Here is a 23,223-nt window from a genome sequence, read left to right on the forward strand (position 1 = left end):
CCCCCAGAGCATCTGGCTTTGAAAGCCAGCAGGGCTTAGCTGGAACTCCACTCTCACAGGGTGCACACAAAATCTGACATGCAAACAGGGCTATAAACGAGAATTTTCATGTTTGTAGACACTCAATGCAGTGCCCATCGGTGATGGTCCAGCCAGGTGCTGGCCCCAGAACCATCCTCAGGTAACAGAATGACTCAGGCCGGGTTTCATGTTGTCAGTTGTTTATTATTTGTCATTCTAAAGACTCGCACATTTATAGCATACATGGCTTTGAATGAGCTAAGAATATATAAAACAGTAACTATATGTTTATTAATACTGTCCAAAACAAATAAATAAAAGTACCTTAATGCACTAAGGTTGGCAAATACAATTGTGTAAGGACAAAACTGTATTGTATAATGTTTGTACATGTTTTAAAGGAAACCAGAGGCAGCTGAGCTGCAGACGCTTTGACAGAACCCATCTGAGTTTTCGGTACGTCACAACATTTCTAAGTGGGGGCCTTATAGGGAACACTGGCTGGAACCCCTATTTTACAGAGACCTGGACCACTGCCTGTCTTCTGCCGCGGGAAACTCAAAGCTCCCGTGTGACCTGAGGAGCCGCGGCTATCGCGGTGAGCAGCATGGCCCCCCTCGGCGAGCATGCCCAGTGCCGCTGGGAGACCCACGGTCACACAGGAGCCAGGGAGTCACACTCAGGTGGAATACTGCAACCAGAGTATCTTCTATGTGATTAGCCAAGTCTTAGACTCTTCTGGTGATCGATAATATGTAGACAAAATTAGGAGAATATTCACAAAAAGGTGCCACATGCAAAACTGCAAACAGATGACACAGCATTTGCTATATTCCCTTTTGATAAATGCAGGTAATGCTCTTCAGACCAAAAAAAAAAAATCTGAAAGTTATATGAATAACATTAAAAATTCAAGGGAATTTTTTTAAAACGTAGTGATGTTAAAGTGAGTAAAGATGGAAATGTAGAGCTAACCAGACAATGAAATGGTGAAAGTGAAAGACTAAATCTGCCATCACAAAGCCGTCTTTGGACGGGGATGGACACGGCGGGAGAAGCTGACACCAGCGGTACAGTGGGCTTGCTGGGCAAGTTTCCCTGCCTCTGTGTGCCTCACTGACCCGCCCTCCACACCAGTTCACACTCACCAGTGGGCGTCGGCAGACAGCAGGCTCCGTGTGTGAACTGACCTGAGGAGGAGGGGGTCCGGGAGGTCACCTGGTTTCACCCGTACCTGATGCCCACCCTGCATCCCTGCACAGGGTGGTCTTGCCTGTGCTCTCCAGGCCCGAGTCTGTTACCTGTTGCCTGGTGGCATTTCTAAGGGAGCCCAAAGAATAACATTTAGAATTTCAGACACAGGAACTTCCTAAGGGTTCACAAATCTTTAGGATCAACATCATGAATATGTGCCACATGTATTTCTTTTACAGCCTTTTAAATAACATGTAAACATAATAATGATAAAAAAACAATTGATAAAACATAAACTAAGAAAAAAACTCTGCTCTGTGCAGATGACTCATCATCTTAGAATAGATGACCAAACATAATTTTCTATGAAATTCCTAAGTCTTATGGCCCATTAATCCCTTTCAAAATCTCATTTCAGGAGACAGTTCAACGTTCTCAACAGCCATCTTACATAATAGACGAGTAGAGGGTAGTAACAATTATTGCAAACCTAAAGACACTTTCATCAGACATTCAAACATGATTGCATTATCTTCTCGAAGGCCAAAAAAATTGAGAAACCCACCAGAGACCTACTTGTAAAATATTTAGGTGTCCACTGTCTCTATGCAAAATTCCCCATTGTTGACTGACAGGCATCAGACATACCACATGAGCGGTCCTGCGCTCTGGGGCCAGGGCTAGAGACAGCTGGCCTCACCACCTCCCCAGACACCTTGTTCCCTAAGGGACAGTGGTGACCCCACCGTGGGTGGCTTTGCAGATGCTGTCTTCTGACACATCTTACAGCCTTTCCTTCAACTGCTGGTTCCACCTGTGTAGGCACTGGCAGGCTGATGCACAGATGCACTTGCCCTGCCCACGTGAGACAGCAAGCTGCTTTTCCCAAAACTTCCCTTGAACAGTTCACATTTAGAGGTCTGCCCAGGATCCAATCATTTAAACTACTGTTTACTATTTTCCATGGGGATTTTTAAAAAGTAGGTTGTAAATCAATGTTCAAGTTGGAATTACTCAGTAGAAAAATAAGGTGAGCAGCTGCCTAAGTGTGCATTTTAAAAAGTTTCAGCATTTCAGATGCACCTGGCTTGGTTCATACAGGTAACTACTGATATCCGTGTGGTGACGGCTGAAGGCTACTTGAAGGGGCAGTTGTTACTATCCACGGCAGTGAGCCCGACAATACCTGCTATGGATTCCAACGCAAAAAAACACATGCTCCATAGACTCTTTAGTGAAATATTTTAAAAACACAAAAGTAAAAACCAATCCTTCAGGTCTTCTTGAAGAATTCATGTATAGACTAGAGGGCACCCACGTTTATTACGGAACAGCTAATGAGAGGAGACCGTGTGTTCATGTTTCAACTTTTCCGTAAGTCCCTTCAGGAGGCCTGTAATGCTTGGGGAAAGCCTTCAGCTGCAGGGAATTAAACGCATATTTGCGACTTCCAACATTCTTCATTGTATTTTCTCTTCGACAACCCTCACTGGGGAAAAAAACAAGCACAAGAAATGATAGCAGTAAAAAAGGAAAAAAGAAAAGACTTAAACTCAGATGAAATGATTATTTTCATAGCATTAAAAAAAAGTTGATTAGTTTAAATGGGTGCCGGACTCATTTACAACAGTACACGCAAGATGGCGGGTTTCTGAACAAGGTAGTTAAGAAGCAGAGAGATGGACATGGCCTGTCTTGGATGCAAGGTTGCCCTTCTGAAAGCATTACGTATCCAAGTGGAGGATGGCTTTTTTTTTTAAGGTAATGGTTTCATGTATTTCACATCAGGTTTATCTGAGAAGTCGATCCTAACTAGTTCAAAGGGTCTGTCAGAAAATTCAGTGGGAACAGTGCTACTCTTGCTGAGAGACTTTATAAATAGCTGCATTTTCTCTGTGGGCAAAGACTGTTAACGGTCTCAAATTCAAATGCTGATTTTCCTTCCTTTAACGTGTAGCAAAACCATCTGGCTCAGAAGGTGGCTCTCACATGCTGCCACCACCTAGGAGGTGCATCCTGGGCACACAGCCATGCTGTGGGCCTGGGCGGCGGCTGTACAGCTCCCGGTGCTGGAGTGTCCTGAAGAAGTGACCCCACCAAGGTCACCTCTTTGAAGAGCTCCACTGAGCCACTGAGAGCCTGCGGGGGCCCTTCCCTAGAGAATCTGCCACCAGTCTTTCCTGCTGCACTGATCACAGGTTGTCATGGCAACCCAGTGGGCAAAGCAGATGCTCTGCGGGAGGATGAGCCTTCGACAGGCCTCATGTCCCCATTGGGACCTCAGGGGAGCTCTCGGGGGGATGTTCTGGTCAACAGCAGACCCAAAGGCAAAGGTGAGTCCAAACAGGAATGACTTCCTGTAGCACAGGAGGAGGAGTTGATAGTTTTATATTATCCTAAGACTAACAGTTAAATCAACTAGTTATCAAATTTAGTACAAAATCCCCTTATGAGATGCAAAATTTGCAGTTACCAAGAAACTGATTTTTTAAAAAAGTATTTCAAGTTGTATGAAGACCATTATGTCATGCATTTAAAAAAAATATCAGTGGCGATTGCTCAAGCCTTTTAAGGTGAAAATGACAATCTCATTATCAAGAACATGTAAAATAATTTTGGTAAGACAGCAATTTTATTCAAAAGATAAATGCAGGTAGTTTAGAAAAATATCCACCTGTTTGTTACAAAGTAATTTAGTAGCTCAGATAAGCTTTGTCACAGAGCCTCCAAGCCTTCAGCCAGGTGTGTCTCATCTGTGCTGAGTGCCAGGGCCGTATGAGCAGGGAGCCCCCAGAGGAAGCAAAGATTATGTTGGTTTAACATCCAGTAATCAGATAAAAATATTCTATTGGAAGCAGAAGCTACAGAGGTGGTTCTTTAATCTTTGGAAACTCATCCGACTATTTCACATATGGCTTCTCCATTTACAAAGAAATGTACACACTTTTTGGAAACCACCTATCACTGATAAACGTCAGACTGCTTTGAGGAACAAAGAATAATTTGTGAACTTCAACATTACCTTTTATTTACATGTTAAAGAGGCTAATTACTGGTTTAGCTGGCTGAATACACTTGAAATTACAGGCAAGATACACTTTAATTTGTAAGTCGTGTTTACTTTCCTGTTTGAATTTGGTGTGAATTTACAAAATCTGACTGATGAGGCTTATGCACACCAGCTCTATCACCCAGTATTCAGACAAGCTCGGCCAGGCGCCTGGCACTCAGGTGTGGAGGGGTGGCTCTGTGCAGTGGGAGCTGGCACTTCTGGCCCACCTCATCCTAAGGTAGAACCACTTAAAACCCATCACAATGGCTGCATAATTTTTAGGAATCCATAGTGCACACTGAGAAGGTCTTGGATGGACTTTTAGAAAGACGGCTTTAATTATTTCAAAGCTTCATGATTTTTTAAGTATATTGACAAATTATTTTAAGAACATCTACTTTTCAAATAAAAAATTAGTATTGAAACCTCACATGGCAACTCATTTTAATGATGGCTCTGGTTTTTCTTTTCTGGAGGGCATCTTCCCCATTAGAATTGAGAATGTATCTGGACACATGAGTGTCCTGGCGATCCTCAACACCTAGAGTCGCCTATGCTGAAGCCGTCTTGGAGCCAGAGTTAAGCTTAGAGTCAACCCAAACCATCAACAAGCGGGCCAGTGACCCCTTTCCTGAGCATATCTCCCCATCTTATATTATCCTGCCTGTTCCTCACTAAAGCAGAGATTTCACATATATATTTAGCCTAATGTCACAAAGCCTTCGTGACATTAAAAAACTCAGCCCCAAGGCACACTGGGCTTCCATCCTCAGACGTTCTAAACCACCACCACCACCCAGAGCCTCTGCTGATCTTGTGGTTCCTCTCTCCATCCAGCCTCATGACTGCAGAGTGAGAATGGACTGCCTTCTGACTGGCCCCTGAAGAGAAAGACCACGAATCTTAGCCTCTGGCCTTCCCTCTGTTTCTCTCTTATCTTAGCAGCCAAGTCTACAGCGGGCAGGAAGGCCTGGCAGGCAACACTCCATCCAGGGGCAGGCCATGGTGTCCATGAGGATCCTATGGGGGCCTTTAGGCCCCTGGCCGCAGCCCCCTTGGATAGGCAGTGGGCCCCACCTGGGAGGAGGAAGGAAGGCCACGTGTGGTCAGAAGGGCCCCCCTCATCCACACACGGCCTCTGCTGGCCTGGAGGTGAGCAGAGTGTCACTCCAGGGGCAGGGCTGGGAGCCAGGCACGTGACTGCAGGCGCCGCCTGCCCTCTTCCCAGTAAAGCAACAAAGTGGTCTCAGAGCGCGCCCCCTCCATGTGGAGGGGACAAGCGGTGGACACAGCTCTCTCCCGGGGTCACAGGCTGGCAGGACCTCGGCTGTGCCCAGGGCCATGCTGCTACAGTTCACCAGAGTGACCCTGTCCTGAAGGAGGGTGGGAGCTGTCGCGGGGCCGCTGCCGCATTCACTCTGGGACAGGCAGGGTGGAAGAGGGGCCTCCCGCCCCCGCGTGCGAGGAGGGCGCCCTGTCACCCTAGAATGTAAAGCCTGTGTCTGCCGTCTGTTGTCCACTGCTTCTCCAATCACACCTGCCTCTGCTGTTCCCAGAACCCAGACTCAGATCTGAGGCCAAACCAGAGAAACCTCAGAGTAAGTCCTAGAAGTCTGGGGGAGGCAATGGAGAGGCCAGATTTTCTGGTGGACGGGTTATGTGTATGCCTATGGAAAGCTTCTGGAAAAGCCAGCTTCTCTGAATTCCCTCCAGTGTTTCTAGGGTGGTGAAGAGAAACCCACTTCCATAGAATGCAGTGTAGGGGGAAGCTGGCTGGAGGCCGAAACAGAAGCACAACATAACCTGAGCTGGAAAGCTGAGAAGCCACGGCCTATTTCTCACACGGACTCGGTGGGGTTTCCCTCTCAGCCCCCTACTGCCTTCAGAGGTGTCTGGCCACCTTTTTCCACATGGGAAAGTTAAGGTTACACATTCTAGACACCGCCATGTTAAAGAGTGATGAAGTCCTAACCAGGCCAGTGGTTAGGACTCAGCACTTTCACTCATGAGGCCCAGGTGTGATCCCTGTTCAGGGAACTAAGGTTCTGCAAGCCTCACGGTGCATCCCCTGTGCAAAATTTAAGAGTAATAAGAACAGAAACCAAAGTAGCCTTTTCTCTCTCACACCTCTATCTGGCACAACTGCCCAAAAGTTAGGTCTCATGTTTTGGTAAATTTTGATGATGTTGTTATTAACCATGTTTGATTTGTAAGAGAGAAAAGATATCAGGACTTGAAACTGAAATTAAAAATACTAAAAATGAAGTTTTTTTTTAAATGAAAATAGCTACTTTAGGAAAAATAAATATAGCCAACTTTTAAATGAAAACTGCTACTTCAGGAAAAATAAATATATCTAACTTTAAAAGCCTTTTGTTACTATATGCATTAATTCCCAGAACAGTTCAGTGACCATTAAAGATGTAAAAGAGTAATTCTAAAGCCACGTGCAACATGTTATCTTTATGTGCCTGTATGTGCCTGATTTGATACAGTGAGCTACTGTTCTCACAGCTTTGGGTCATCCCAACTTGAAAGGAAGAGCATAAAAAGGAATGTGATGATTCTGCAAACTGTTTGCTACTGAAATTCTAGGGACCACGCTTTGAAATGAAAGCAGAAAGTACATGTCCTATTGAATAGGTATATCTAGATGAGCCAGTGAGAAAGCATCGATCCTTTTCATTTCTCTTCAGAAGGAAAGGAAAGGTTAGCAGTACATTTAAAGAATAGTATCAAATATACAAATTCTCTTTTGACAGAATGCCTCTCTCTAGGAAACAGGGCACACGAGATATACAGGTAATAAAGAGTTTTACATCAGAAGGTAAGAGGTTTGATACAAGTAATTTCACGCCAGCTAAACAAAGCAGTAACAGGGCTCTGCAAGAACATGTTACAAGCGCTGAAAACTACAGAATTGAAACGGACACGTCCTCCTGGTGAAATAATCTGGCAGGTGTTTACAGTTCAGAACAACAGAATGTCCAACTGTAAGGCATGAAATACTTCTTGGCGGGCCATGCTCTGACACATCCCTCCCGTCCTGTTAGACACGGTGGCTGGACAAGTACTGGCACTTTTGTTTTCTTGTGACTTACTAATTTTTCATCAAGATGCTCATTTGCAACGCAATTTGGCCACCAGGTACGCTATGCTCAGAAAGAGCCACACAATCAGTAAATTGGGGCTCAGAGCAAGTAAAGGGATGGAACAGAGGAGGCTGGGGTCTAGTCTTAAGTCTCGGACGGGCACCAGGCCGCTCAAGTTCTTCTGCGTGACTACCTCCCGAGTTCCAATGCTGTGAAAAGGAAGAGGGTTGGGAGAAAGGAAAAAGGGAAAATAAAGAAAAAAGAGACACATGCAATGGATTTTTTTTTTTTTCCCAAAAGTATGGGGAAATAAAAAGAGGAGAACCGAAAAATAAGATTAAAAAAAAAAAATGGAATGAAGCCACAATAAAAAGAAAAGATGATATGCAGAAACAGGTGTGAAAGGGATACCAAAACAAAACGAGCACAGTTACAAGAAAAAAGAGAGAAAGAGAAGTGAAAATAAGAAAAAAATACCATAATCTACTGAAAACACACACGTGTAGGCTGACTAGATGGTTTTCCATGTTCGCTCCCGGGGCTGCCAAGCACACGCCATGCTGCCCGGCCATGCTCGCACATGCGGCTGGACATGGACTCCAGAAAGCAGGCTGAACATGAAGAACCATTGGGGTGTTTGACCTTCTCACAGATGCCTGAATGGCAGGATGCAACTGATTCCGCCACGGCTGCCTCCTGATGAAGCACCCAGATGACACCCGCTTCCCTCAGGTTGCCCTGGAGGCAGAGCCCACAAGGGACCCGCTGTGGCTTTCAGGCTGAGCAGCAGCAGAGCGCCTTGTTCTACCAGACACCATCTACCAAGAGCCCAGCTCACTGGAAACTTGGTGGGTCCCCCTTTGGAGCTACAGAAGCAGAGCTCGGAGGGGAGGTTCCTGAAGGAGCCCGGATGCCACGTGACTGTGGACACTTCAGGCTGTGAGCACTGGTGGTCACGTCCCCAGCCAGGGCAGTCTCAGGGGTCACTGGGCTACCTAGAAAGGCCGATTCTGGACTCCAGCCCCTGCGCTGGGGACAGCGGGGCACCACTAGTGAGCTGGAATTGGCTCCACCGGCAAGAGCCAAGCAGGCACATCTCTTCCGAGCTCCCCAGGGTTGCTCGGCAGCCTGAAACAGGCCCCAGTGAGAGTGTTTATGCTGTAGAAATGGGAAGACCAGACAGGTCACTTTAGGGGTAGTTGGTTTTGTTTTGGGAGAGGGCCGGTTATCGAACACTTAGCACAGCACTGGCCACTGCTCACCCTGGGCCTCCAGGACACGGACAGCCTGGGTGTCCTCTAGCCCAGCTCCACCCACCGCCCCCCCCACCCCCCGCTGCATGCTCTGCTCTTCCATCATGTAAGACGCAAGCGGGAAAGCACGGGGACCACTGAGGGGCACAGACACAGCTCCTGCCGCCTCCTTAGGGTGCCGGGCTGACCCCAGGTCCTGGCCATGCCACAGCCAGAAACACCAGCTATGGGCCCGCCACCTTGGACCTGCAGCCTGTGAAGAGACATGTCTCCCGACATGGGTAACCCAGAAAACAGGAGGAGGGGTCACCATGACATGGAAACAGAGGCACGTGGCCTAAGCCTACAGGTCAGGCAGACGGGGTGGTGGCGAGCACGGCACCTGGGCCAGAGCCGTGAGGACCCTGGGGGTGGCAGAGGCGAGCTGTCTTCACCAACTTCTTAAACAAGTGTTAAGGTAACACACGCTGACCATGAAGATTTTATAAAATTTAGAAAAGCACAAAGAAGAAACAGGATGTTCATAACTGGAGGCAGGCGGGGGTTTCCAAGAAGCAGAGGCAGGCCACGCAGTGAGGCCTGCCCCTGGGAGGAGGACCCTCCCCTCGGAGCCTCAGGGTCCCTACCCTAACGCAGGGGGACGGCCGGCGCCCCAGGCCCGGGCGCTCAGACAGGGCCAGGGGTGACAGCGCGGAGGGCGGGCGGCTGCCTGGTCTGGGAGCGCTGTGAGTCTGCGAACGGCCCTACAGAGGTGTCAGCAGGGCAGACGTGAGCAGGGCAACCAGGGTGTTCGCTGCACCCCTGTCCAGAGTGCTGACACTGCACGTTATCAACAGTTCAACGACAGCAAGCTGGATAAATGACAGTGTGCTGCAAACGTAAGACTTCCAGTGAAAGTCAACGTCGCTCACTCGTGTCCAACTCTTTGTGACCCCATGGACAATACAGTCCAGGGAATTCTCCAGGCCGGCACACTGGAGTGGGTAGCCTGTCCCTTCTCCAGCGGATCTTCCTGACCCAGGAATCGAACCCAGGTCTCCTGCATTGCAAGTGGATTCTTTACAGACTGAGATATGAGGGAAGCCCCGGTAAGACCTCCATTTATTAACCCTCCAACATGCTCACAAGACAGTCAAGTGAGAAGGGCAGGCTTCTCCGCCAGGGCGGAATCACACCTGCAGCTGCACGTGTGTGTGCGTGCATTCTCCGTGCTACGCAGGGACTGGCGAGGTAGCCAGTGTGCGGATCAACCTCGCTCACAGCCATGTGTATGTACGTAACTGGCTCTAGGCTATGTGTCAAGACGTTATTAGCACTGTTCCTCGTAACAGCAAGCACGCGGAGAGCTGCTCTGTAGGGTGCGGGGCGGGTATGAAACCACGGGAGTAGGGGCTCGTTTGTATTCTCCAGTTTTCCCTCAAGGACTATCACTCGCGCACGTGATGGAAGCTGTGAGAGTGCTCTGCGTGTCAGAAGCTGCCCCAGGCCACCTGTGCTGGGAGGGTAGTGCCACACAGCCCCTCGGCGGGCTGCCCACGTGCCCCCTGGCCTCCTGAGGCCCCTGTGCTCAGAGGCTGTCAGGATCAACTACTGTTTCCTCAAACATGTTCAAGAAACCAGCCTGCGTGGAGGCCTGGATGGAGTGGCATCAACTGTACTCCTGCCTCAGGCCTGGTCTCTGATGGACCAGACGCTCCGACAGTGACAGCTGAGCCCCTCCGTCTTTCTCGCTTCCTTGCTGCATCTCGGGGGCCTGCGTCTCACCAGAGTCATCCTTCCCACCACCTCGCAGCTGACGGCACCGGGGACACCAAGGCAGGGGGCGAGAACTTCCTAAACGCGCGTCGGTAAGCGGCCCTGAGGTCACGGTGTGTGGGGGGCTCGGAAAGACCGAACAGGACAAAACGGTTGCCTTTTTACTAAATGCTCCTGTCAGGAGGCAGGCGCTCAGGCCTCGCTCTTGCGCATGACTGTGAGAAGGTCAAACGGCAGAGACACAGAAAGGATAAGAGAGTCGAACGCTCTGAAGAGTCTGGTGAGAGGACAAATGGGACGGAACACTCAGCAGAAGTGACTGGGCAACGAGCCTGGAACAGCATTGGCGGCTGCATGGAAGAAGACGGGAAAGCAGGTTTCTTATCCTTTCTTTAGGCATGTGAGGCGAGGGGCTCCCAGCAGGGCTGGGAACAAGGCATCGCTGACAGCGGACAGTCTTATCTTAGTCCCTGGGGTTCCCTCTGCAAATGAGCCTGCGGCCTCGGAGGCAGAACACAATTAAGGCTGGGGACGGCGGGCGGCTGCCAGGAAAGGCTCACTGGACGCTGGCTCAGGAAAGCAAACGCAGCCCGCGGCCGGGAGAAGAGGGGCCCTGCAGTCTGCGGACACCGCCTCCTGTGACGGGGAGAGCAGGGGCCTGGGGGACGCTCAGGACAGGGGGTGGCTGGGGACACTGGGCACCAGGCGGTGGCCACGCGGCCGCCTCGGAACATCCGCTTCCCTCCCGGAGTTCCGCTCCCTGACTGGAAGAACACTGTCCAGGTGGGACCGTGCCAGGGGTTTGACTTTGCAGACCTGGGGCAGTTTTCCAAAGTCAAGCCGGAGCACGGCGGCGGCGCGGCTGGGACTCACCTGCGCATGCACTCCAGGGCCTGCGTGAACACCTGCGGGGCCATGCCGTGCTCGTGCTGCAGGATCAGGCACTGCTCCAGTGTCACCGACATCGCCGTGCGGTCCTTGGCACTCTTGCAGCTGGTGAACCGGACCCCGTTGAGGCGGCGGCAGACCTGCCGACAGGAGAGCAGGGGCAGCTTGGAGCAAAACGAGGGCGCCCCTCACCTGGGGAGGCGGTGCGTGGCGACCTCTCCACACCCAGGCCCAGCCTCGGCTCCAAGGAGCTGGTCTCAAGACAGGCCACGGCCCAGGTGGCCCTGGGCTGGGGGTCTCCCCATAGAAGGCGGCTTCCTCCCAGAAGCCCTGCCGTCCATGCAGCCACCTGACCAGCTGCCCCCTTCCCAACTCTGCTGGAACTGGCCCTTTGCTGCTGACCCCTGACTCTCAGCGGTCAGCACAGCTCCCAGGATACCCAGCCCCACCGGGTTTCCAGGCCTTTCTGGAAGTCAGAGCACAGACCGCTAGTCTCTACGCGCCTCCTCATCCACACAGGTGGGGACAGCACAGCAGACCCGCTTCCCTGCGGCCACCTTCTGCCCACAGACTCCCCCAGCAAGATGGAGGGCCTGCGCAGGCTGAGGCTGCAGCCCCTCCGGAGCAGGGGGCACCTCTGCTCCCTGTGGGAAGAGTGCCTAGAAGCACAAGCTCTGCCACCAGGCACAACCCCAGACACACAGCTCCAGGTCCAGAAAGCCCTAGAACAAAAGACTGTCGGGTAAGTTTGTGGCGGCCATACTTGGCAACATGCCCAGATCTGAGAGAATGTCAAACTACTTATAATTTTTATTTATCCCATTTTGTATAAATATTCATAGTTTGCTAAGTCACTTCAGTCTTGTCCAACTCTTTTCAACCCCATGGTCTGTAGCCCACCAGGCTCCTCTGTCCATGGGGTTTTCCACGCAAGAATACTGGAGTGGGCTGCCATGACCTCCTCAGGGGGATCTTCCCGACCCAGAGATCGAACCCACATCTCTTACAGCTCCTGCATTGGCAGGCAGGTTCTCACTAGTGCCGGCTGGAAAACTCCCTAATTCATACTTTGCAATAAGGCAACGTTTGTTCAGCAGGTTGATTCCAGACCCCAGACTGCTAATGAATGTGAAACCATCCACGTGCACATCACACCCAGATGACCCTGTCACACGCCTGTGCACACACTGTACACTATACACCCATCACCTTTCTGAAGCACGGAGCCCGATGAATTCTAAAATATCTGGCCACAGGAGCCTCAGATAAACACCTCCAGGCCTGTACAAGAGGCTGCACTGTGAGAACAAGATGAGCGTCTCGTGCGAGGCCACTCCTCTACCAGAAGCCACGTGCAGCGGGACCCAGGGTGTGCTGCTCTCAGAAAAACAGCAGCGGTGCTGCGGGGAGACGGCACCACGGCAGATGGCACCACGCCTGCTTCTCAGGCCAGGAGGCCTCAGGCGAGACCATGCAGCTACTAGCAGAGGTGCCACTGGCAGAGGGCAGAGTGCAGGCCCACAACACGCCTCATCCAGTCCAGTTCAGTCGCTCAGTCGTGTCCGACTCTGCGACCCCATGAACCGCAGCACACCAGGCCTCCCTGTCCATCACCGACTCCCGGAGTTCACCCAAACTCACGTCCATCGAGTCAGTGATGCCATCCAGCCATCTCATCCTCTGTCGTCCCCTTCTCCTCCTGCCCCCAATCCCTCCCAGCATCAGAGTCTTTTCAAATGAGTCAGCTCTTCACATCAGGTGGCCAAAGTACTGGAGTTTCAGCTTCAACATCAGTCCTTCCAATGAACACCCAGGACTGGTCTCCTTTAGGATGGACTGGTTGGATCTCCTTGCAGTCCAAGGGACTCTCAAGAGTCTTCTCCAACACCACAGTTCAAAAACATCAATTCTTATGTACTCTGCTTTCTTTATATTCCAAACTCTCACATCCATACATGACCACTGGAAAAACCATAGCCTTGACTAGATAGATCTTTGTTGGCAAAGTAATGTCTCTGCTTTTTAATATGCTGTCTAGGTTGGTCATAACTTTCCTTCCAAGGAGTAAGCATCTTTTAATTTCATGGCTGCAATCACCATCTGCAGTGATTTTGGAGCCCCAAAAAATAATGTCAGCCACTGTTTCCACTGTTTCCCCATTTGCCATGAAGTGATGGGACTGGATGCTATGATCTTAGTTTTCTGTGTAGAGAAGGACAAAACAGAAAAGACCCAAGCAAGTTTGGCCAAAACCATCAGGAGGAAGATGGCTGTCTTATGAGAGCAGACAAAAAATTAAAAAAAAAAAAAAAAAAGACTCTAAGACTGAGCAGCCCCTGAGTTATGGAAACAGTGAATTAACCCAAATTCATAAAAATCGTAACTAATGAAGCGAGGTTGAACATGGACAAGATCACTGAATTCCACAGGCTGGAGAGTTCACGACTGAAAAGTGGGGCACAAGCCAGAACTACAAACAGGTCAAACAGAATTACATCCCCAGGTGGGGGGCTGAGCACCACAGGTCCTGGAGGGCGGCCAGAGTGGCCAGAGGCGCAGGTGCATCCTTGCCTGCGTCTGGCTGCAGGCTCCAGTCCTGGCTAGGCTAACAGCCAGTGTGGGGTGCTGGAGGGTCTCCCCATGCATGAAATGAGGGGGTTCAGTTCAGTTGCGTCCGACTCTGCGACCCCATTGGACTACAGCATGTCAGGCTCCCCTGTCCATCACCAACTCCAAAAGCATACTCAAACTCACATCTATAGAGTCAGTGATGCCATCCAACCATCTCATCCTCCGTCATCCCCTTCTCCTGTCTTCAATCAGGGTCTTTTAAAATGAGTCAGTTCTTCGTATCAGGTGGCCAAAGTACTGGAGTTTCAGCTTCAGCATCAGTCCTTCCAGTGAATATTCAGGACTGGTTTCCTTTAAGATGGACTGGCTGGATCTCCTTGCAGTCCAGGGACTCTCAAGAGTCTTCTCCAACACCACAGTTCAAAAGCATCAATTCTTTGGCGCTCAGCTTTCTTTATAGTCCAACTCTCACATCCATACATGACCACTGGAAAAACCATAGCCTTGACTAGACAGATCTTTGTTGGCAAAGTAACGTCTCTGCTTTTTAATATGCTGTCTAGGTTGGTCATAGCTTTTCTTCCAAGGAGCAAGCATCTTTTAATTTCATGGCTGCAGTTACCATCTGCAGTGATTTTGGAGCCCCCAAAAATAAAGTCTCTCACTGTTTCCATTGTTTCCCCATTTATCTGCCATGAAGTGATGGGACCAGATGCCATGACGTTAGTTTTCTGAATGTTGAGCTTTAAGCCAACTTTTTCACTCTCCTCTTTCACCTTCATCAAGAGGCTTTTTAGTTCCTCTTCACTTTCTGCCATAAAGGTGGTGTCATGTGCATATCTGAGGTTATTGATATTTCTCCTGGCAATCTTGATTCCAGCTTGTGCTTCTTCCAACCCAGCGTTTCTTATGATGTGCTCTGCATATAAGTTAAATAAGCAGGGTGACAATATACAGCCTTGATGTACTTCTTTCCTGATTTGGAAACAGCCTGTTGTTCCATGTCCAGTTCTAACTGTTGCTTCTTGACCTGCATAGAGATTTCTCATGAGGGGGTTAGGCCTAATAATGTTTCCACTCTGTGCATGAGAACCAGTGTGGCCGCCCCAGGGGACACATCCCCTTGTCAAGGGTGAGTGAATGATGAGCTCTGAAATGGCCCTGGTACCCAGGGCTCAGACAGGGACTTGGAGCTCCACAAACAAATTTCTGAGAAAACATCTGACATATAAGGACTTCCCTTCAGGAGAAATGAGGAGATTGGAGCGGCAGTGTACCGGAAACACTGTTGAAAGAGAGGACACGGGTCCAGGCGGCCTCGCTGTGAACCTGTTTAAAGCCGCAGTGAGCCATGAAGTTAAGCACGTAGGGACTGTGCAGGCTGTTGCCGGGGACGACCTGCTCATAAGCCTGGTTACCACACGCCCGGGGGAAGACTCTGAGTCATGCTCATCAGCCCTCAGGCAGCCCCAACGTAAGCAGTTCACGGCAACTCTCAGCATCTCCTGGGGCCGGGGCACACGTCCAGGGATTCTCCCGTGTTCTTGGGGAGAAATCTGTCCTCACTCCTGGTTGAGACTTTAATTTGTTGCTGCTGTTTTATTATTACTATTGTGAACACCTCCCCCCACCACAGCGTGTACCTCGGCGGCTTGCCACAGAATGTCGACGTTCTTGTTCTTCCTGGCGTGCACGTTCTGACCCAGGAACCGCAGCAGCTCTGGCAGGCATGTCTGGCTCCGGGATCGAGGTAGACCTGGAAGAGGGAAGGGGTCGTGGAGCTGGGCCGCCCCAGGGGACAAAAGACAGCGGGTGAAATCTGCTGTGAGTGAAAAAAAAAAACTTACAGTCCTCAGGCAGAACTTCCTTAAACTGCTCGAAGTAGGAATTTAACCGCACCAAGCTCTCCACGTTGATAACTTCTTGTAAAGATGTGTCGCCAAACCTTTGGAGTCACAAGGGGACACCATGAGTTTGCCAGCGTGACTTGCTTCTAGGACCAGGTGACCACATCACAGGCAACAGCGCCGATTCTCTCAGTCCTTACGTGTCTAAGCTTACGGTCATCTGTCCATGTTGGTGACAAGTCCAACATGTTTTATCAGCAGGAGGGATAACCTGGGACAGACATGCCTCAGAGGCAGCCAGGCCCTCAGGCAACCCTGACCCAGCCCCTGCTCCGCGAGGTGCTCCCATCCCCGAGGTGCCCAGAGCAGGACAGCAGCGGGGCTGTGGCTGGGGAGTCACGACAGTCCTGTCCTCGAGTCTGCCACTGAGGGACCATTCCCGACCGGCTGTTTCTGCTGGACAGTCCACCCTTCTCCACGCAGGCACCAGGCCCGCAGGGAGTGGGGAGGAAAGCCACCCATGAGGGAGCCGTGGGTGCTGTCAGACACGCAGCTCTGCAGTCCCAGGCCTGGACGCCCATCCCCTCCAGTACTTCCTGCCCAGGGACCTCCGTGCACATCTGCCTTGTCCCAGTCCTGGGTCATCTCATCCCGTGGGTCCACCACGGCCCGCCCACCCAGATGCCCACGATGGCCTTTCCTCCAGGCCCCGGCTCCCTTGGGGTCACCCTGGGACACGAGGGGGCTGTGCTGGTTTAGACCCTGCTCCCACCTCCCCCTGTGCATGCTATGTCCTCCCATCTGGCTTGGCCTCAACCCTTTGCAGAAACACCTCTTCTAGAAACAACTATCACTTCAGGAACAGTAACTGCAGACGCCAGCACGTTATCTCCTCCCTGCCGGGGGCCCCAACGCTGCCCACTCTTCCTGAGGTGGACGCCTCAGCGCTGCCCACACCTGCCAGGTCTCTGCTTCCTGGGCCGGTGTGCCCTCTGCCCCCAGCAGACCCTCCTTCTGGCTCCGGAATACCAGCCACTTGCCACCCACAGGGAGGCCTGGCTCTCGCACCCACCCTGCTGTGGACCACGTCTCAGCTCCCTTCGGGTCCTCCTGTCTGCACTGTCCTGGCCTGACCCAGCCTCTGGCCCGGACTCTTCTGAACAACCTCGTCACATCGGACCTCATGTCTTTCCAGCACATGGCCAGCAGGTAATCTCCTTCAAATGTGATCTGGCTCCTGACCTGTCCCACTAAAAGGTGTCTGACCGTGGAGGGAGGACCCCTTACCTGGGGGCCAGTGGACACTGACCACTGGGCTCAAGAGGCCCAAGAGGAATTATCGTCCTGGAGACCAGGCGTTCTTATCAGTAGGTGCTTTATGATAGCTCTTAATTCTAAACCATACCTATTGCAGGCATGTAATGATGGAACAGGAAGGTGTTCATGGATCAGGAGGTCAGCAGCAGCTACAGACACAACCTCCCCCGCCATCACAGACGCACACGTGCCTGCACGCACGGGCACGCGCAACGCCTCCCCGCCAGGTGACCCTGAAGGAATTTTCAAGGCACAGGATTTAGGATCAAGGCGTGGCTCTCACCCCACCTGCCTTTGCTCAGGCTTCTTGGCCTGGGACTCCAGGTCTCTCCTCCACCTCCTCATATGAACAACTCCTACTTACTCTCCAAAACCCACAAGTGCCTGGAAGCACTTCCAGGACGCGCTCTCATACCTCACGAGCGCCACCACTCCCTGCTACCAGCCCACCTCTAGCGGTCACAGACCACGTCTGGTTCATCTTTGTGTCCCAGCACCACCAAAGACAGGCCCAGGGTGAACGTGAAGACAGGGTGACAGGTCCACAGAGCCCTGAAGAGGACTGAGTACACGCTCTCTGCCAGCTCGAGCGCCCACGCCTGCACCCGGCCCGCACCTCTCGGCCAGCGTCTGCTGCTCGTTGATGCCCACGTTGAAGAGCACGGGCTGCACCCGCAGCAGCATCCCGCTCTGGATCTCCCAGGGCAGCGCATCAAACAGGGGGCCCGGCAGCGGGATCCGCACATTAAAGCCGTCCCTGCAACAGAGAGGAAGAGGGGCTGGGCCTGTGGCCGGGAGGCAGGAGGCGGGTGAGCAAGGAGAGGAAGGGCGGGCCAGGCTCGGTGACCTCCGAGCGGCTGGGCACCAGCCAGCCCGGGGCTGTGAAATGAGTGTCGCAGGCTGTGAGCAGCTGAGTGATACAGAAGAAAGCAAAAATGAAGAGCGTGTCACGTGTGATGAACACAAATGAAAATACTGCGCTGGTTCTGAGAATCAGAAAACTCTGCCTACCGATTTCCTGTGATGACGGGCAGCATGTCAGTGGACGCGTTAGAAGTGGCCTGAGTGACTTTGAAGGTCACGTTCCTCAAGTCCATGATCCCAAGGCTCATGTCCTCCAGCATGGCCAGCTCCTCCCCTGGAGGCCAGAAAGGGAGGGGGCTGTCAGGCAGAGGGGCCCTGCGCTCAGGCCAGCCACGCAAGGCAGGCGACGGGCTCAGGGCGCTGAGACGCGGGGTGAGGGTAGGGAAGCTGGAGGAGGTTTCCTGAGTGCCTTCCAACTTCTCCGTGAGCACACCCCACTATGCGAGTCCCATGGCCACATTACGAAGGGCAGCTGGCACAACTCTGTATTCTTGGCCCTCTCCTGGTGAAGGAAGCAGGGACAGGGACGCCTGTGTGGGGAACTTCAGGAACAAAAGCCATCTCTTTGGATGTTTTAATCTTTCCACATTCTTTAGATTTTCTATCTAAAGGATTTCTTTAGGTATTTCTTCAATGTCTTACAACTCCAAAGATAAACAGATACATTAATAAAAAAATTTACCTACTTTTACCACCTAAGAAGAAATAAACAGAAAATGAAGGTAAGGAGAAGAAATGCCTTTATAAGACAATTTGGAAATACCAGAATGTTTAAACTGTTCCTATCTGTTGACCCACCAACTTTCCTTCCAAATGATTCAGTGGGTGCAAAAATGGGCCAAAAGTACACAAAAATATGCAAAGATGTTTTAATAGGAACAATTCTCAAACAGCCCAAGTGTTCCACAGGAAGCTATTCTTTAAAAATTGTCATCTATCCTCAACTAGAAAAACCTTCAAGATGTGTAACAAAGGCACCACAGGGGGCTGTGTGTGTGTGGTGTGTGTGCGGGGGGGGGTATGTGTGTGTGTGTGTGTGTACAACTATACAGGGCTGTTTTTAGTTCTCTGTTATACACTTGGGAGCTTTTTGGATACACTTTACTCAGCACGCACTACCCGTGCTTCAGAAAGCCACTGAGGGGCCAGGAGGGGCCCCACAGCAGGCCCCCGCCCCGGCTCACCGTAGGTGCTAAGCAGGCTCTCGAACTGCGCCAGCAGCCCGATGGTGTAGAGCTGCCGCAGGAAGCCATCGTCGTGCAGGCAGTTCCTCAGCTTGATGATGAAGCCGCAGATGAGCGCCGTCAGCTGTGGGGACAAGACACCGCCTCGCCTCGCTCCTGGCCCGGCCGCGTCCTGCGCCCGCACCGCTCTGCCCGCAGCAGCCCCACGCCCTTGGGGCCTGGGGCCAGGAACGCGGAGGCCATGGGGGACAAAGGCTGCAGGGAAGGCGCTCCAGGCTTGCTGCTTCTAGAGGTCAGTCTAGTTTTGATTCAGCTCCTGACCCGACCTTGGGGTTACTCCTGGGCCAGAACCTTCTGGAAGCCCAGAACAATTTCCCCTAGGTGCGGGAAAAGCCCTCTATGCCCACAGATCCAGTCCAGTGCTGAATGGAAACTGGGGTGCTCATGACGAGGCGCACAAGCAGAGAACAGGGCCCTCAAGAGTTTCCTGGGCAAGGGCTCTGGTCACACCCTGCCCTCGCAGGCATCCCAGGCCCCAAGGGGGACAGGAAGCACACAAACCCGCCCAGCTGCTGCCACTGTTCCCGCTACTGACTACATCACTGGCATCTGTAAACTAGGGTGCTCATTTAAGCTCTGCCTCCTCTGCAGGGAAATCACCAGAACAGAGTGGTGCCTGAGCAGGTGTAACACCTGCTGTTTTACAAACAGGTTGTGCGTCTTCTTTGCAGGGAGAAACAAAGGTGACCCCATGCCTGTGCGACCCCAGGCCCCTTGGGGCAGGTTTGGGGGAGCAGGGGCGGCGGCCCCTGAGCACCCATGAGCCTCTAGCTCCCCCTCCCCCGCCCTCCACACCCACATCCGGGCCGCAGGCCGCACGGGCAAAGCCACACGCAGGAGAGCACGGCCCTGCTGGCTTCCTCCAGGGCGCAAGAGGGCCAGGCCGGCAGGCCAGGCCCAGGTCTGGGCTCGCTCGTGGCACGTACCGTCTGGCAGAAGACCACGTCGCGGCGGTACTGCAGGCTCAGGAAGCTGGCGATGGTGGGCGCGCTGTCCTGCATGAGCAGGAAGACCATCGCTTTCTTGGCCTTGTCGCTCATCATGGCCACGCAGTCGGTGAGGGTCGTCAGCAGCGGGTACAGGGCCTCGCTCCACTCACCTGGCACGAGGGAGGGGCGCCTGAGAAGGCAGCGTGCGGGAGGCCCCAGCCCAGCCCTGCCGCCCTGTCCAGTCCGCCCCACTCCAGGAGGCCCGCAGCTGGCGCCCAGTGCAGCCTGTCTCTGTCCTTCTAGCCTGAGGCGTCTCCAGGGGGCCTGCCCGCCCACTCTCCCGACCCACTGGGGACTCTGCACCAAACACTCCTGACTGTCCCCTCCCTGGACGATGGCAGAAAGGCTCCAAGAGCGTGTGGCGTCTGCTGAGGCCGGTCCCTCTCAGGGCCCCCGGGAGACCTGTCACCTGGCTTCTCTTGACCCAGGCAGCAGGGCAGGGAGCCCTGTGCTTCTGCAGCAAGGCAGCCACCCGCACTGAGCCTCTGCTCAGCGGGCTCAGGCCCTCGGCCCGTGTCTGGGGACAGAGCCTTCCCCAAGGCAGCCCACATTCTCAGCCCCCTGTGTCCCTGCCCCGATCCTCACCTTCCTGTCATCTATTCCTAGCGTACTGGGGTTTTTTTTCTTTTTCTTTTTTTGGAATATAAGGAAACTTTGACCCTGTACCAAAACAATTTTTAAAAAATAGATGCTCGGGGAAAATGAACAGAGTGAAAGGTATTTTTGGCCTTGGCTCTTTTTGTCTTTTCTATCTAGAAGACGTTCAGCAGATAGGTGCTGGCTCATTACCGCTGGGGAAGCCCCCCCAGCATCCAGCGTGCGGCCCAGGCAGGGCGCCCTCCTGGGAAGGGGTGTGGGTCACTGGGTGCCCATGGCCATCATCCTACTCGGGACAGGCCTCATGAGCAGGGCAGCTACCAGGATGGTCAACTCTGTCTCAGATAAACAGCATCTAAACAAGAGAAAAGGGGGCACAGCTCTGCCCTGTGTGTGCATCACACTCTGTTGAGAAACAAATTTAGAGAAACGCCTAAAACCTACAAAAGGACTTCCCTGTATGGTCGACACAGATTTGCAAGTCTACACAGCAACTCAGAATTTGGAAACGATCTAAGTGTGCACGAGTCTACACAGCAGTTCAGAATTTGGAAACGATCTAAGTGTGCACGCAAGGCACACTGCACATGCGTGAGGATTTCCATCTGTCACGGAAACAGGCGGCTGAAATGCAGCAAGTCTACAGCAGGAAGGCCTCAGGAAGGAGACCACAGTGACGAGGAGCCCTGGATGGAGGAGTGGGAAGCGTGAGTCCCGGGCCCGGCTGCTGCCGAGCGGTGGTGGGGACGCTGGGGCAGGCCCCCACCACTGAGCCACGGGGCCTTCGCACCAAAATGGGACGGCTGCAGTAAATGACACCCACGTCTCTTCCTTCCTCTAAAATTCTCCAAGGCCATGCTTTTGTTTCTTTGAATAACTCTGTTGAATCCAGGTCAATTATACTCAACAACTATCAAAAAAGGCCAATTTTAGCATTAAGTTTTAACAGTCAAGTCCTGTGGGGAGAGGCAGGTAGGCATTCAGACCATCCTTCACCTAAGAAGTAAATGCTCTGAGAGCAAATGCTGCCAACTTTGCTTGACTTTTCCACTTAATGTGAATATATATGTGTAATATGCAAATTTACGATCATTTTAACCTGAAAATGAGCAGAATATATAAGTGGTCTTATTTGACTGAACAAGCTGTCTGCATATAATTTTTTTACTTTGCCTTACTTATGTTTAAACAAAATTCATATAAGAATGGCTCAGTTTTGCTACATTAGAGGGGAAAAAACACTGGAAAAAACTGTAGTGTTGGAAGAATGGTTTAAAAAAAATAGAAAGCACTCAGAATTTGTCAAAGAGAAGAGGCGTAGCCCTGAACAGGAGACGAGCCTGACATCGCCCAGAGAAAGGCTCAGTGTGTCTGGGTGGCTCCAGGGCTCGTGTAGTGTCGACCAGCCCTTAGTGAATACTTGTGAGACCTCACTTTTACCTGTTTTCTCATCTAATCCACAAAGAAGGGGTGACTAATACGGGTAAGGAAACAGCCTCACAGAGGCTAAGTCTTTTCCCAGACACACAAAAAAGAACTGCCGTCTGTCTACACGTCTGACTATGTAAGTGCGCAGCGGCTGGGGACAAGACTGTGGGTCAACATGAAGACAGAGCAAAATTTAAAACTTCTAAACAAAATGAACTTCAGGGGCAATAATGAGATTTCCTCTGGAATTAACCAGATTTAAGGAATTAACCTGAATTAAGTATCTGGGATGTTAGGGCTGGTGAAGGGGTTTACTCGGCCTCCTTCATCAAGAAAGCCTGGCCATGAAAAAAAACCAGCAGTGACGAAGCAGCACCCTCTGTGGGACAAGCTCCTGTCTCCCTGCTCACCCGCAACACCCACTGAGGGGCCAGCCCAGGACCACGCGGCTTCAGACAGCTGTGCTTTTGTGTGTTCTCATTAACAGGGGCCGGAAGGGAGGAAGTAGGGAGATACGAGGATGTGCGTGTTCTAACTCGGACTCAACACAGCTCTGTGAGGAAAGCTGAGGGAACTATTGGCAGGGAACCATCTGCGTTCATCTGACGTCAACTGTGGACAGGCCACCTGAGTGTCAGGGAGGTGGTGGAGCTGACAGGAGACGAGGAGAGCGTACAAGCCAGGCTGTTTGCTGCCTGGGAAGCACAGGACCGCCCGTCAGCTCCGCAAACTGCAGGATGTGCAGAGCTGAGGGAGCCCGAGCTGCTCCAGGGCCACCACCACCTCCCCTGGTCTTAATTTCTGGGGACCGTCACTGCCACAGAGCCTAGGGAGACAGCGCAGCGTGAGGCACCAACCTGCCATGCAGGTGAGCTCAGCGGGGCTGCGAGTCTGGGGACCGGCTGGGGAGGGGGCGCCGAGGTAACTGCCCAAGCAGCTGCCAGGCCTTGGAGAGCCCAGGGGACTGGTGCTGAGACCTGCTCATGGCCAAACTAAACTTGGGGCAGGGCAGGGGGAGAGAAACAGGGGCTGAAGCAGGCTGCTGGGCCTGTTACAAGGTGCCCGATCGGACTGCCCGCTGAGGCACCAACAGCACCCGGGGCGCTGGGGG

General features: G+C 52.1%; 1 protein-coding gene across 32 annotated transcripts in view; it reads right to left on the reverse strand.

Annotated features, from left to right (window-relative positions):
• Positions 1–204: 204 nt before the first annotated feature.
• The window catches only part of INPP4A (inositol polyphosphate-4-phosphatase type I A), a 118,924-nt gene continuing 95,905 nt past the window's right edge, over positions 205–23,223 (reverse strand). For 18 of the 32 annotated variants that reach the window (XM_086328047.1, XM_086328036.1, XM_086328057.1 and 15 more), the window contains 8 exons: positions 20,025–20,197; positions 19,039–19,162; positions 18,002–18,128; positions 17,607–17,747; positions 15,674–15,771; positions 15,470–15,582; positions 11,241–11,395; positions 3,826–7,568 (listed from right to left, as the gene is read on the reverse strand). In XM_086328047.1, the coding sequence (XP_086184173.1) occupies positions 7,388–7,568; positions 11,241–11,395; positions 15,470–15,582; positions 15,674–15,771; positions 17,607–17,747; positions 18,002–18,128; positions 19,039–19,162; positions 20,025–20,197 (1,112 nt within the window). In that variant the 3' untranslated portion in view covers positions 3,826–7,387. Of the gene's footprint in view, positions 2,705–3,825; positions 7,569–10,513; positions 10,718–11,240; positions 11,396–15,469; positions 15,583–15,673; positions 15,772–17,606; positions 17,748–18,001; positions 18,129–19,038; positions 19,163–20,024; positions 20,198–23,223 lie in introns of those variants that run through there. The other 14 variants (XM_086328062.1, XM_086328060.1, XM_086328053.1 and 11 more) reach the window with 2 other exon arrangements.

Source organism: Bos grunniens, chromosome 11, assembly GCF_055505025.1.
Source record: "Bos grunniens cultivar Pamir isolate PY7600 chromosome 11, Bosgru_T2T1.0, whole genome shotgun sequence".
NCBI lineage: Eukaryota > Metazoa > Chordata > Mammalia > Artiodactyla > Bovidae > Bos > Bos grunniens.